The sequence below is a fragment of the Fonsecaea multimorphosa genome (assembly GCF_000836435.1).
Source record: "Fonsecaea multimorphosa CBS 102226 unplaced genomic scaffold supercont1.14, whole genome shotgun sequence".
In the NCBI taxonomy this organism is placed as follows: Eukaryota; Fungi; Ascomycota; class Eurotiomycetes; order Chaetothyriales; family Herpotrichiellaceae; genus Fonsecaea; species Fonsecaea multimorphosa.
The window spans coordinates 205,013-218,329 of NW_015971648.1; the positions used below are offsets into that span (position 1 = coordinate 205,013).

Sequence of the window (13,317 nt, forward strand, 5' to 3'; positions counted from 1 at the left end):
GCTGGACGAAGCAGCGAGAGCTTTGGCAGAAATTTCGTCCAACAGACATCAAACACAGCTTAGATCCAGCTTACACCCAGACTGTTTAGGCCTTCGGTTCCACAAGCTCGTGCTCTTGTACACCGGTAGCCTTTTCACCCATTGAGCCACGTTTGCGGAGTTCTTCTTCCTCATCTTGTTGTGCAGCTCTTTCCATCTCCTCCTTTTCGGCGTCGGTGGCGCCATAGAAGTGGATAGCAACCTGCTCGCCAAATTGGGCATTGATGTCTTCCTAGAATAGGTATCAGCAGGTGTCCAGGTATGCAATTCATCGTGTTCGAGCGTACCAAGCTTCGGCCCTTGGTTTCAGGGCACATGAAGTAGACGAAGGCAATGTGGAAAGCCGTAGGGATGATCAAAACCAGGAAGAATTTCCAGCCGATATTGTTCAGCGCGATCGGACCTGCTACGAGCAGGATGATGTCTGCCAGATAGAGACCGCACATACCGACAGCCATACCCTGGCTGCGGATATGCGTCGGAAAGATTTCAGACCTTTCATCTCACGTTAGTACCGAGGATTGACACCACTTTGTGATCCCTCAACTGAGCAAAACTTACACATAGAGGAACTGGCTGGCATCCATGAAAGTCGACCAAAAAGGTGTGATGAACTACAAATTAGACGTCAGTCAGATACAGGGACAGACGGTGAATGCAGGGTGCTGGATTCGGATTTATGGCTGTTTCTCATTGAGCGACTGGTGACAAAGAACTTACCAAGAATATGAAGAAGACTCCGAAATCCAGAGCCACATGGTTGGTGGAGCCCAAGTAGGTTGCCTGAATGGCAATTTCACAGATCAGACTGACAAGAATACCACTCAATCCGATCAGCATGAACCTCCGTCGGCCGAATTTTTCGACGAAGAAAGCACAGAAGATGTTCCCAGGGAACTGTAGCAATTCCATTAGCATGTGCCATTACGCAGAGACCACCCAACGTGTGGGAATAGACGAGTCCCTCGAAGACAAGGGAAACTTACTGTCGACAAGACCCACAAGGCACTGAGCAGCAGTGGCCAGAACCCCGTCATGCCGAGTTGGGTGTAAAGAATAACCCCATAGTTTGCGATGATCAAGACGCCCGTGAATTGATTGTTCCACATGAGCATGAAACCCACGAGAGCTCGTCTCCTATTTGGTGCCGTCTTGAAGACTTCCCACTTGGAAGTTGTGGCTTTGATCTGGTGGTCTAACTCAACTTGCTTCTTCATTTGATAGTACTCCTTGCGGGCAAGAGAGTCATGAGGGTCTTCTTTTGACCTATGCAGACGCTTGATCACTTCATGGGCTTCGTCATAGCGCTTGTGCATCATGAGCCAGCGGGGACTGTATGGTAGCCAGGGAGAGCCCGCGAGCAGGAGGAGAGCCGGGACCATCTGGAATGCGATGGGGAACCGCCATGGGAATGATGATTGCGATCCGCTTGCCGATATGAAGTATACTCCAAAGCCGATGAAACCGGAAAGAGTGTAGCCCATTGCGAACATGACTCCCTGTGGATCGTAAGTGGCTGGAAAGCGGCCTAGCGGTTTGACGAGTGCTTACATGCATCGAGACCATGAAGCCGCGACTTTCTGGTGTTGACACCTCGGCCTGGTACATGGGGATCGCAGTCACCAAAGCACCGATCTATAATGTGGTTAGCACGATCAACAGCATTGAGGCAAGGCGAGCATGATGAAGCTGTTGCAGTGCCGTCATAGGATCCCCAGAGACTTACACCCAGGCCATTGATGACACGACCGACCAAGAACATGGCATTGTCCACGGCACCTGCGCAAATAGCTGCCCCAATAGTAAGAATTACTGCTGCCACCTGGATGGTGTGCTTGCGACTAAATTTGTCGGCACAATAAGCACAGGCCGCTGCGCCGATGGCAGATCCCGCAGAGTTTACACCTAGGCAAACGGATCATCAGAACGTTTTCTCTTCCTGCACGCAAGTTTGATAGTCTTACCATTGAAAGCACCGATATATTGAGTGGTGCGACTGTAGCCGGGCTCGCCGTCAGGAGCAAGGTGGAGAGATCTGTAGAAGCTGGGTTGTCCTATAGTAGAGCTGACTCTGTGTTAGGATGGTGACTCAATTGAAATCAAGTGAGCGGGTCCTTACCCGATGATGGCCATTCCATAGGAACAGGATGTCGAACCCAGCGCGACAAAGATGACGACTGCCAGGTTAAAGGCATTGGGAATGAGTTTCCCCATCGTGGGAGAAAGCGCTTATGAAACGTGGATATCCAACTCGAGACTGCGTGATTCTTCTGCGAGAACCCGCCTTTGTACTAGAAGATAGAGAGAACGGAGAGCCGCCTGGCTCGATCCTGGCACCACGGGGGAGCTTTATATCACGCGTCAGGCGTGCTGATGGCAAGCTCCGGATTTCAGGACAAGCCAGACCATCTCGAGTGGTCTGCATTGGTCTCCGAGTTACGAGAAATAGACAGAGACCATCTGTCACAAAACACCAGCCATCTAGTCCTCTTGAGGAGAGATCCAGTGGTTTTGATTGGATATGATAACATGCTTTCTTGGTCGAACTTTGAGAAGTGGCCTAGGCTAGGCGTGGGAGAGCAGACGTGTAATATCAATCCAACCATCTAAACTCAAGACAGAAGGGTGGCGACGAGGAGAGAAGCGAGAGCCAGGTTCATGGATTCGATAAGCATTGGTTGTGGCTCAAATTTCACCCTCGGGCTGGGGCCGGTGGAAGTGCGGGGAGTAGTCGATGAGGTCTCGAATCCCCCGGGTTTGTGGGGGAATCACCGAGGTCGAATTCTCGAAACAGTTAGGGAATCCACCAGTTGCTCGTTGGCGAACGTACTTCGTAATGGTTGACCATTATCGCCTTGATAGTGACCTACCCATGACAGTTAAGGGCGGGTTATTTAACTTTCATGTGGCTGTCGATTATCCTCGGGTAGAAAAACCGCCCTCAAGAAACGGGCGTTGCTGAAGGCAAGATTGACGGCGTGGTGAACAGACGATTGGTTTCTGCGGAAATTGTGCGCAGGAATTGTCCCATCGGGCGAGAACAGCACCCTCTGGCCACCGGAGGCCTGCCCCACGTGTTATTGGCAAGCCCGCGAGGAGGCCTCAACCTGGGGAGGTTAGTCCATGTAGAACCGAAACCCACCTCGACGGTACCGCTCCAAAGCTCCTCGTGTCCGGAGTGCGAACTTGGTTCATTTTTAGACTTTTTCTCCCTTCAAAGTTGAGCTTCCGGTGGATGTCTACTCGTACTCCGATAAACTTCGTTGTTCATGGCAAAAGTGCGTAGGAGATGTGACCGCTGGAGTTCGACGACAATGCACATGGCAGTGGCTTGAAGAGTCCTGCGAGGAGCTTGCATCATACTCCGCATCCATGCCAATACACGACGTGAGGTGTCTGAGTCAGAAAAGCTGGAAGGTGGGATTCCTTCTCCGTCCATATGTTCCAGCTCACTGTTAGGTGTCCTGAACAGGTTAAGGTACAGTCGAGAGACTGTGCAGGCGGTAGTGGAATTCCGAAGGAAATGAGCAAAGGTAAACATCTTTGGAAGGCAATACGAGGTCCTTTATTGAGATATACCCAAATTCATGAGGAGATGGACGTGGCATGAGCAGACCAGGAAGCTCGCTGCTGTTCCGGTCATCACATTAGTATGCATGCCCACTGCTGCCAGGATATTGAAACAGGTCACCGTGCTGAATATGGAGTCTCATGAAACGATTTTGGACTTTCACCTTATTCCAAGTGTGAACGCAACCAGATTCGCAGTGTCATGCATGTCAGCAACCAGGCTCTGGAAAGTGCGATCTCAGAGGCAGCCGTGGGAGGGTATCATACAAGGTAGCTTGGGTTCTACAAAGGTACCGAGTACCTAGCTCGCATAGGTAGCCATGTACTAGTAGCTTGGGGTTGTTGAAAAGTAGGGCGACAATCGCAGTTTCATTGATTCACCGTACCCTACGGCTCTGCACACGAACGCGATGCTGCAATGCCCCCGTCGCGACTTTTCATGTTTGGTTTGCGCAGGCTGTCGTCGGTGCTGGTCGACAATTGCGCACTGCCTGTTTGTGCCATCAGGAGGAGTGCCGCATTTCGACTGTTGCCTACCTCTCTATGACTGTCCCTCAAAATTGCTGAACCCAAGAAAACCCCATCTATTTGGAGGCCCAAGGCACTCCTGCGACATTCCTTTACCTTTGCAACACCCACCCCAAGACGAAATCCATCCAACACGCATGTCTCATCCCCCCTCTCACCCACTGAGGCAAGACGGTCGTTATCGGCCGAGCTCCCGCGACTAAGAATGGCGTTTAGTTTTTCGAACGTCGCGTCAAGCGGCTCAGCTGTTGGTGCTCCTGGAGTGACTGTCAAAGATGGGGCAGAATTACAGGAAATTCAGACAAATGAATTGGGATTCGCCGCGCTTAATGGCGAGTCGAGAGTGCGGCTCCTTCCAACACCATGGCCTACGGACGATCTTCCTCCTCCCTCGTCGTCGCTACTCAGTGTCGCATCAGTAAGAGGCTTGTTAGCTGCCGCAGGGCCTGATGCGGTCTACATCACCTCCACGACAAAGGTTCGAGAAGCCTTCCAGTCTCCAGCGCCTGAAAAGAGCCAGACGCGGCAATTCCAGCCGGAGATCAAGTTGCCATATCCACGAGTCTCTCATGTCGTTTTTTCTTGTGACGAGAGCGTCCTTGTCGTCTCCACGACTGGGGGGATTGTCGCCTTCCAGGTTGAGAGTTTGCAGAAGGGCAATTTTACTCCTGCATTAGAGATCTCCACCAACAATCAGAACCTCCGAATGATTGCGCCAAATCCAGTCGTGGAATCAGCGGAATTGTTCGCTGTCATCACCGCAAATGGCGATCTGATGCTTCTTGACTTGAAAGCCGGAGGTATAAAATCTGGCAGCGAGGGCGATGTGCTCACAAGAGGCGCAAGTTGTCTGTCATGGAGTAACAGAGGCAAGCAGTTGGTCGCAGGCATGTCGGACGGGACGGCGATCCAGATGAAACCGGACGGTACTGTTGTTGCGAACATTCCCAAGTCAACAAGCATTCCCGCAGACTCTCATGTCTCGGGCATCTCATGGCTCGAAAATGATACCTTCTTCATTATCTATACGCCCAACCAAGCAGGCGATGAGATCCCGCCATCAGAGTACTACATCGTGCAGAGGACTAAAACAAACTACACGTTTCAGAAACTGCCCGAGGTTCTGCCACCATTCGGTCTGGCAAGACTGCCTGCTTTCCACTTCATCTCGAGACTGAGGAATTTTCCGCCCCTTCAAGACTTGTTAATAGTGACTGCCACGACCGCTACCGACGTCGGGCTGATTTCCAAGTCAGACCAGGCTTTGTCACAGGAAGATCCAGTCGTTTCGGCGTTTACTTTCACCACAATCGAAGATGATACGAGGCGCGCCCAGCTTCCCCTTTCAGCAACGATGGAGGATACTTCTCCAATTGGTATGGTAGTGGACTTGTCCAGTTCTGAGAAGGTTCCGAACCCCATCCCGTCAGACCCGGAAATTGAAGAGACTGCTGGACCTGTACCATGTCTGCTCATATTGAACAATGAAGGCATTCTGGTGGGCTGGTGGGTCATAAACAACGAGTCAGTCCGATCAAAGACTACCTTTTCCGGTCTTTCGTCTGTGCAAGCTGCAAAGGAAGGTGCAACTCCTGCTGCTCCGACCCCGTCACCCCCTCCGGCTGCCACCGCGGCTTCTACAGCTGGTGGACCACGTGCCGCCGGTACTTTCGGACAGGATACGAGCGGAGGCTTTGGCACGCCTGCAGCCCCATCACCCTTCGGTGCCCCCTCTGCCAAACCATTTGGAACTTCTTCCCCGATAACGTCTGATAAACCTTCATGGGCCAATACAGGGTTTGGCTCGACTTCCGGTGCAGCTTCGACGCCGGCCTTCGGGCAGCCTGCATTTGGATCAGCCACACCCATGGGAGGCGCCAATGCTCCCGCGTTTGGGTCAGCAAGTGCCTTGGGAAGTCGAACGTCGGCTTTTGGACAACCCTCAGCTATTGGTGGAACTCCTGCATTCGGTCAGACTTCGGGCTTTGGTACCGCTTCAACCTCTAGTCCTTTTGCAAAAGCAGGGGGTGACTCAACCAGCTCAGGCTTTGCCTCGTTCTCGAAGGGAGGAGGATTTGCTTCTTTTGCGGGAGGGGCCACGGGACAAGGCAGCCAAAGCCCCTTTGGTGCAGCGAGCGGGACGAGTCCCTTCGCACAAACATCAGGAAACACATTCAGCTCCAAGAAACCCCAAGAATCACCCTTTGCATCCAAGAAAGCCGATAATGCCTTCAACTCTTTCGGATCGGCAAATGCTTTCAAGTTGCAGTCATCATTCCAAGGGGATGGAACGGCGAAAGATGACCTTCCGCCGCCCAAAGAACTTGGTGGTTTTAGCTTCGGATCCTCTTTTGGTGATATACTAAACGACACTAAGCCCGCATTGTCGCCCACTCACAACAAGGAAGAGGAAATGGACGAGGAAAGCGAAGCGAGCGAGGCTGAATCCGACACAATCCAGGGTACATCGCCCGAGAGATACCCACCACAGACCTCAGCAAACCCTCCTCAGACATCGGTCACACCACCTTCCACCCTCATGCAACCCAAAACTACGCCTGTGCCGGCTGTTTCCACCCTATTTGGACCACCACAAAATGATAGCACAACTCCATTGGCTCAAAACACTACCCCAGGTTGGTCCTTCGACGGCTTGTCCTCCACAACTCCCAAAGAAACCCCAAAGCCATCTCATATGGCCATGTTTGGCACGAAACCCACAACTCAAGAAACACCAGCCGCCGTGCAAAAGAGCGTTCCAGCACCTACTTTCGGTTCTGTAGAACCGCCACCAGATATCAAGAAGGAACCCGCGAATGAAGACGAGTCTGTCGATCTCAAGAGTATTCCCGAGGCACCTCTGCCTCCTGATACTGTCAGCAAACCACGATATGCATCGGGTGAGACTTCTGCTTCGTCGAATACATCGAAAACGCCACCAGATGATGCACCCCTGCCGCCAGATTTCCTCCCTGTGCCTAAAGCAAGCCAAGTGGAAGACGCCAACCCAGAGCTACCGGATGACGACGAAGACGACTTCAGCTCTGGATTCGAGGACGAGGAAGAAGAGGAAGTCGAAGACGAGAGTCCAGAGGAGCAAACAGAGCATTTAGAGACGTCGCCGGAGAGCTCATTCAAGAGTGGCGATAGAAGTCCGGAAACAAGTCCCACAGGTGGGTTATTTACGAAGGTTACTTCAGCCTCCATAGCACCCAAGCCTGCCAGACCGCTATTTGGCGAGGTTGGTACTGCACCTGTTTTCGCACCACCCAAACCACAAGAAAGCCCACGGTCGCCAAGCCCTGTTAGACAGGCCTTCTCAATCGAAGGTCTTCGAGCAGATGCCTCCAGGTCGGTTAGTGCACCGGCGCATCCTCGGTCCGTCATCGACCAACGAAAGGCTGAGTACCAGAAATCTGGACTGGCCGCCCAGGCAGCGAGGACAAGAGAGGAAGAGGCGGCCAAAGAGAAGGCTCGCCGCGAGGCTATTGCGCGAGAAAAGGCGCAAGCGGAAGCTGAGGAGCTGGCACCGCTCGAGGATGACGAGGATGAGAGATTGCGCCAGGAGCTGGAGAGACCTATCACGCCGTCGGAAACGCTGGACGATTTCGTCACTTATCAACCGCGGGCCCCCGAAGAGACACAAAAGACTGGCATACCAGCACAGATCGAGCGGCTTTACTCAGATATCAATTCGATGGTATACACCCTGGGAATCAATTGTCGCTCGCTATCAGCATTCCTGCAATACCAGCAACCCGAAGCAACCAATCAGTCATGGCCAGCAGTGCTCAAATCCGAGACGCCAGTGGACGCTCTGAACGACGAGCTACTTTTGACGGATATTGCGAGATTGCATGAAGGATATGCAGTGCTTTCCGATATGCTTGCCGACTGCCGCATTGGGGAGTACATCGAGAAATCTGAAGAGGCCCAGGCTCTGATGAAGCGAGAGGTGTTCGACTTGAGGAACAAGCTCATGTCCGTACGTAAGACCTTGCATAGTCTGTCGGCTGCCGACGGTGCAGTGAGCGCACCTCTTTCCGCTGAGCAGACTTCTATCCAGCATGATCTTCGCAAGTCTTTTACCTGTGTGCAGACGCAGATTGTTCAGATCGAAGACGGGCTCTCCGTCCTTCGAGCGAAGCTTGCTCAATTAGCGCCAGCCGATGGCTCGGGTCAAACAACAGGGGCTCTGGGACGAGGGTCTTCACGGAAGAAACCAACCGTGGAAGCTGTGAAGAAAACTGTGGAAAAGATGATGTCTATGGCGGAACAGAAGAGTGCAGATATCGACGTCCTCGAAGCGCAGCTCAAAAAGATGGGTCTGTCTTCAGGAACGTCACTGATCAGCAATGGCGACATATCCAGTGGAGCTCCAAGCACTCCCCCGCTTGGCCGACAGACGAGGAGCCCGACGACGCCGGGAAGTGCAGGCAGCGTCTACCATACACCAGACTCCAAATTTGGTAGTAGCACGCGTCCAGCTCGAGGTTTCCGGACAAGTCAAAATGGAGGGTTGACCATGATATCGGCAGAAGATAAGCAACGATGGCAGGCCAAGGCGCGTCGTCGCAAGGACGTTGCCAACATGTTGAAGGAAGTCTTGGAAGAGAAACAAAAGGGGTTTGCAAAGGTGGTCAAGGGATGAAATGGACGAGAGATTCAGTCCTCATACTTATGTGAGATTAGCGGGATCAGGGATCTGTGCAATGGAGGATCTTGCCGTCTTGGAAATGATACGGGACCAGGTCTAGATTCAGCAAGGTTTAAGTAGCAGCGGCCAAAAGTTGGGAAATCCCAACATTGATATTGACTTGAGTATTAATACCTATGTACCTACCTAGGTACCTAGGTACCTAGGTAGGTAGGTAGGTAGGTAGGGTACGTGGCTCGGTGGTGGGGAAGAGTCAACGTCCGATGTCACGTGAGAGGAACGCGATGGACCGTTGGTGCCGTGGCTTGGCACTGCAATCAAACTCGGCGAGTGTGACTTGAACTAACTTGTAAGGTTCCCCTCTCGCGCATCGAAATTGTTTGTTCATCTTCGCACCTCGCTTGCCCCCAGCGCACACACACGCCGCACGCCATACGCCATACGCCATCGCCCCCATTTCCCTTGGTCAAGCTTGCAACCTCTGCATCTTAAGGAGGCGTCGATCGTCCCTAAATCATTCCAACTTCAAACCCTCCATTCATCTGGGATCTCCTCATCCTTTTAGCCTCTTCTTCTTCCTCTTCCCAGAAACCACCCTTCGACCGTCCTTGTGTGTTTCCGCGTCGCGGTGCCCTCCCCGACCCTCTACAACCTGAATTCTCCTACGGTCTCTACCTGCGCTTTTCAAGCTCCTCTCTCCTTGTGCTGCGGAATCTGTCAAAAGTGTCACTGCCCGTCATTCCGATTCCAACCCTGCATCTCATTCCGTCTCGTCCTTCCTCCAACGATCGTGGGCGTCTGAGTTAAGTACAGATTCACCCTTCTGCTAGATACGGGAAGGACAGAGGATCAAGATCATCTTCAAAGGCGTTGCTTTAGTCAAATCCACCCTCACACACACCTCCTCATCCACCAGCACCATCACTGTCTCCTCCTCTACGACTCTTCCGTTGAACATCTCGCACTTCCGCCCTCAGTTTCACCTCCATACGCACTTTCTTGCACCTCATCGAACCATTGCAGAGTACGCAGCATATCTCTCCAGTTTTCAACCAACCCCAGCACGAATTCTGAAGTCATCCTCATTCACACACACAATCCTATCCCTGGCATTTCGCTCTCGCGTTCGCAGTTCGATCATCTCCCTTACACCAGCAAGTTTTCCTTCGACCGCCCCTTGGTGTACATAAAAAGAGATATACCCCACAGAACAATAATAAGAAAAATTTGACCACACACTGTCTCCCCGGGTGACCCATCCAAGTACGCGATATGTCTGCCTCACCCACCTCCCACGCCATGTCTTCAGCAAAACGGCCTTTGGAAGATCCCTCTTCTCCTTCGGCCCCGACTGACCTGCCAGACGCGAAGCGGCCAGCGCTAGACAAGGTGGTCAGAGAAGATGCTGTGGCTGAGGGATCAGCTCCTCCTAGCACCGGATCAGCCGAAGGCCTCAAGCCCACCGAAAAGCACCCACTACCGGCACCTGTGACAAACGGATCGACAGAAGGTCATGTTGATGGTGCTACAGCAGTGGGAACCAAGGGCGCACCAGCCGCTCCCTTACCCGAGACACAGTCGCAAAATGCGGGTTCCGAAAACGATCGAGCCACGTCTCAGGCTCCATCTATGCCGCCGCAGGACGAGACAAACTGGATTCATATTCGTGCAGTCATTTCCAGTGCAGAAGCCGCAACCTGTATTGGAAAAGGGGGCGAGAATGTCACCCAAATCAGAAGACTTTCTGGTGCCAAGTGCACTGTGAGCGATTACTCAAGGGGGGCTGTTGAGCGCATCTTGACTGTTAGTGGTGCTCAAGATGCCGTCGCAAAGGCTTTCGGCCTCATCATTCGCACTCTAAATAACGAGCCCCTCGAAGCTCCGTCGACTGCGCAATCAAAGACTTACCCACTGCGACTCCTGATTCCGCACATCTTGATCGGCTCTATCATTGGGAAATCCGGTGTGCGCATCCGAGAAATTCAGGAAGCCTCTGGCGCTCGCCTCAACGCTTCAGATTCGTGCCTGCCTCTTTCCACCGAGCGCTCTCTCGTCGTCCTGGGCGTTGCTGATGCTGTTCACATTGCCACATACTATATTGCCGTTACATTGGTTGAGCAATTGACGGAACGTTTTGGTGGCCCTGCCGCGTCCGCCTATGCCACAAGAAGTGGTGGTCCGGCAGGAGTCGTCCCTGGTGGAATGCAGGTTGTGCCATATGTTCCTCAGCCAGCCGGCGGTCAGTACGGCCATCCGGACATGTACAAGAGGCACAATACGCATCCTCCACAACGAGTGCCTCCTCAGCCCTATGGCGCACCGCAGATGCACGGTACTCCCCAACAGCCGTATCCTCCGTTTGCTCAGCCTTACGCAGCAACGACGCCACGGACTCCAAGCTATGGAGTCGGCCCACAGCAACCGGCAGCGTATGGCCAAATGCCACCTCAGCCCGCCGCTCATGGACAACCGGCGCAACCAGCGCACGGGATGCCAGGACAACCAATCACTCAGCAGATCTTCATTCCCAACGACATGGTCGGTGCGATCATTGGCAAAGGTGGCGCGAAGATCAATGAGATTCGGCATCTCAGTGGAAGTGTCATCAAGATCAATGAGCCACAGGACAACAGCAATGAAAGATTAGTCACCATTACCGGAACGCAAGAATGCAACCAGATGGCATTGTACATGCTTTATTCGAGGCTGGGTAAGTCCATGACTGAAGCTGCTACCTTTATTTCGTGTACAAACTAACCGCATAACAGAGAGCGAGAAACATCGGATCTGATCGACAGTGGAGAGAGGGATTCGTCCCCTTGGCATGGTGATTGCTCGAATGTTGTCCTCTACGTCGAAGGTGCCATTTCTTTCGGTTTCTGGGACTGGTGAATAATATGACGGCCAACAGCCAGTATTTTTGTGTGGTTCGGGCCAGGGAGACCGAACGAGGAATCGCCCATCCGTGGTATTACGAGGACAAGAGGACACAAATGCGCCGTGGGAGTAAGACGCCTTGTAGGGCGCCATTAATTTGTCCCAAGTCGGGAGCGTAACTTCGAGGCATCGAAGGGAGCTATTTGGAAGCAGCAGATGCATCAGGTTTTTCTGCCTTGTTCCTGATTCGATGAATGTGTACCATCAATAGACTGCAAAAGTTCGTTTCTTAATGTCTTGAATCGCGTTAACCACAGTCCTGGCACCACCGCTGCTTGTGCTGTTCCATTCGCGGCCATGTCTTCTCTGGCTGCAAAGATGCCATTGAGGCTCCCCAAGGCTGACCTCAGCCTCTTGCCAGAACGTTCAGAAAGGCCTGATCATTGTAAGCTGACCCAACAAGGTGCAGCCAAGACCAAGTGACTGCCCTGCCTCGATGGAGAGTCATACGGTAGGGAGATTTCTTCCTAAGAGCATGCTGGATATAAAAAGGCTGGTCAGGGTGGAGTGGCACTCGGTTTCAAGCGGGCAGAATCAGCCATATCAAATGACATTCCCATCGTTCTTTCTTTCGTATGAGTTCTAGGAGGTCGATCAACCCCGTTTCCAAGCATGAAATCCTCAACCTCCTTCACCGTGACTTTTCTCGTAGCCATGACGAACCATCTCGTCCCCACCGCGGCGACAATCTCGCTCGGCCACGACACGCTCAACAACTACGCCTGGCTCACGGGGTCCCAACCATGCAACCCGGTCCTGATTTCCCCGTACGGGTCGTCTGAGTGTGGCGTCGAATTCGACGTCGCTGGAGACGAGGACGGCGACGATGATGTGGCTACATATCGACTCCAGCACTGCGGAGAGGCCAGCGAGTTCCAGCTGCAGGAGCATGCCGGCGGGGATGGATGGGCGTTCTACGCGTATTGTGAGCCCGCACCACTGGGAGGGGATGGCCGGATGGATTGTTCCTCTTCTGTGCTGGAGGAGTGGAGGTGTGGGTGAAGCGTGAAGAGTGGTCGATGTGCTTGATGGGATGTGAGATGGGAGGGAAGAGGGAAGAAGGAAAAAGGGGTGGTAGCCTCGTGAGTTGTCCACGACGCTGGAGCTGACGATTCCGTGGGGGGAGGCCTGTTTGTACGCCAACCACACTTGAATCATGGTCATAATATTGAGTGTCAGGCTGTTTGTTTGCTCATCGATATGACCATAGAAGGGTGCCAACCAAGAATGAGGTTGCGTTACAACTATACCAATAGCGCATTGGTCCGGAAACAGCAAGACTCACTTCTAGCTACAACAATTGCCATCTGATGATACCACCCAAGTAGCCAACAAGCAGGAAGACAACATCTCTCGCTGGCTCCTCAGTCGACCGTGCAATGGTTCCGGCCCCATGTCTCTGCTGATCCTCTCTAGACAACTGGGAAGCGGCGCTGTGCTTTGGTCAAAGGCCCTCAAGCCTAGTTTAAGGTTTGCGGGGAAAATTCTGTTGCATGGCGGGGCTGCGGGAGGCTTGGCAATCATGAAGGATTCACATTTCTGCTCTGACGTTTTCCATTCAGCTCGTTTCTGCATTATTTTATATC

General features: G+C 52.8%; 4 protein-coding genes across 4 annotated transcripts; 3 read left to right on the forward strand and 1 right to left on the reverse strand.

The window, feature by feature from the left end:
• Positions 1-85: 85 nt before the first annotated feature.
• Positions 86-2,253, reverse strand: Z520_07103 (uncharacterized protein; the record flags this gene model as incomplete). The annotated part of the gene is made up of 9 exons (XM_016777602.1): positions 86-271; positions 327-534; positions 601-653; positions 760-936; positions 1,026-1,538; positions 1,591-1,674; positions 1,766-1,944; positions 2,004-2,104; positions 2,159-2,253. The coding sequence occupies 9 exons, from the start codon at positions 2,251-2,253 to the stop codon at positions 86-88; spliced, it is 1,596 nt and encodes a 531-aa protein (XP_016631112.1).
• A 2,089-nt stretch (positions 2,254-4,342) lies between these two features.
• Positions 4,343-8,788, forward strand: Z520_07104 (uncharacterized protein; the record flags this gene model as incomplete). Its single annotated transcript, XM_016777603.1, has 1 exon — positions 4,343-8,788. One exon carries the CDS (start codon positions 4,343-4,345, stop codon positions 8,786-8,788), a length of 4,446 nt encoding a protein of 1,481 aa, XP_016631113.1.
• Positions 8,789-10,093: 1,305 nt separating this feature from the next.
• Positions 10,094-11,585, forward strand: Z520_07105 (uncharacterized protein; the record flags this gene model as incomplete). The annotated part of the gene is made up of 2 exons (XM_016777604.1): positions 10,094-11,504; positions 11,563-11,585. The coding sequence occupies 2 exons, from the start codon at positions 10,094-10,096 to the stop codon at positions 11,583-11,585; spliced, it is 1,434 nt and encodes a 477-aa protein (XP_016631114.1).
• Positions 11,586-12,385: 800 nt separating this feature from the next.
• Positions 12,386-12,733, forward strand: Z520_07106 (uncharacterized protein; the record flags this gene model as incomplete). The annotated part of the gene is made up of 1 exon (XM_016777605.1): positions 12,386-12,733. The coding sequence occupies one exon, from the start codon at positions 12,386-12,388 to the stop codon at positions 12,731-12,733; it is 348 nt and encodes a 115-aa protein (XP_016631115.1).
• Positions 12,734-13,317: the final 584 nt, after the last annotated feature.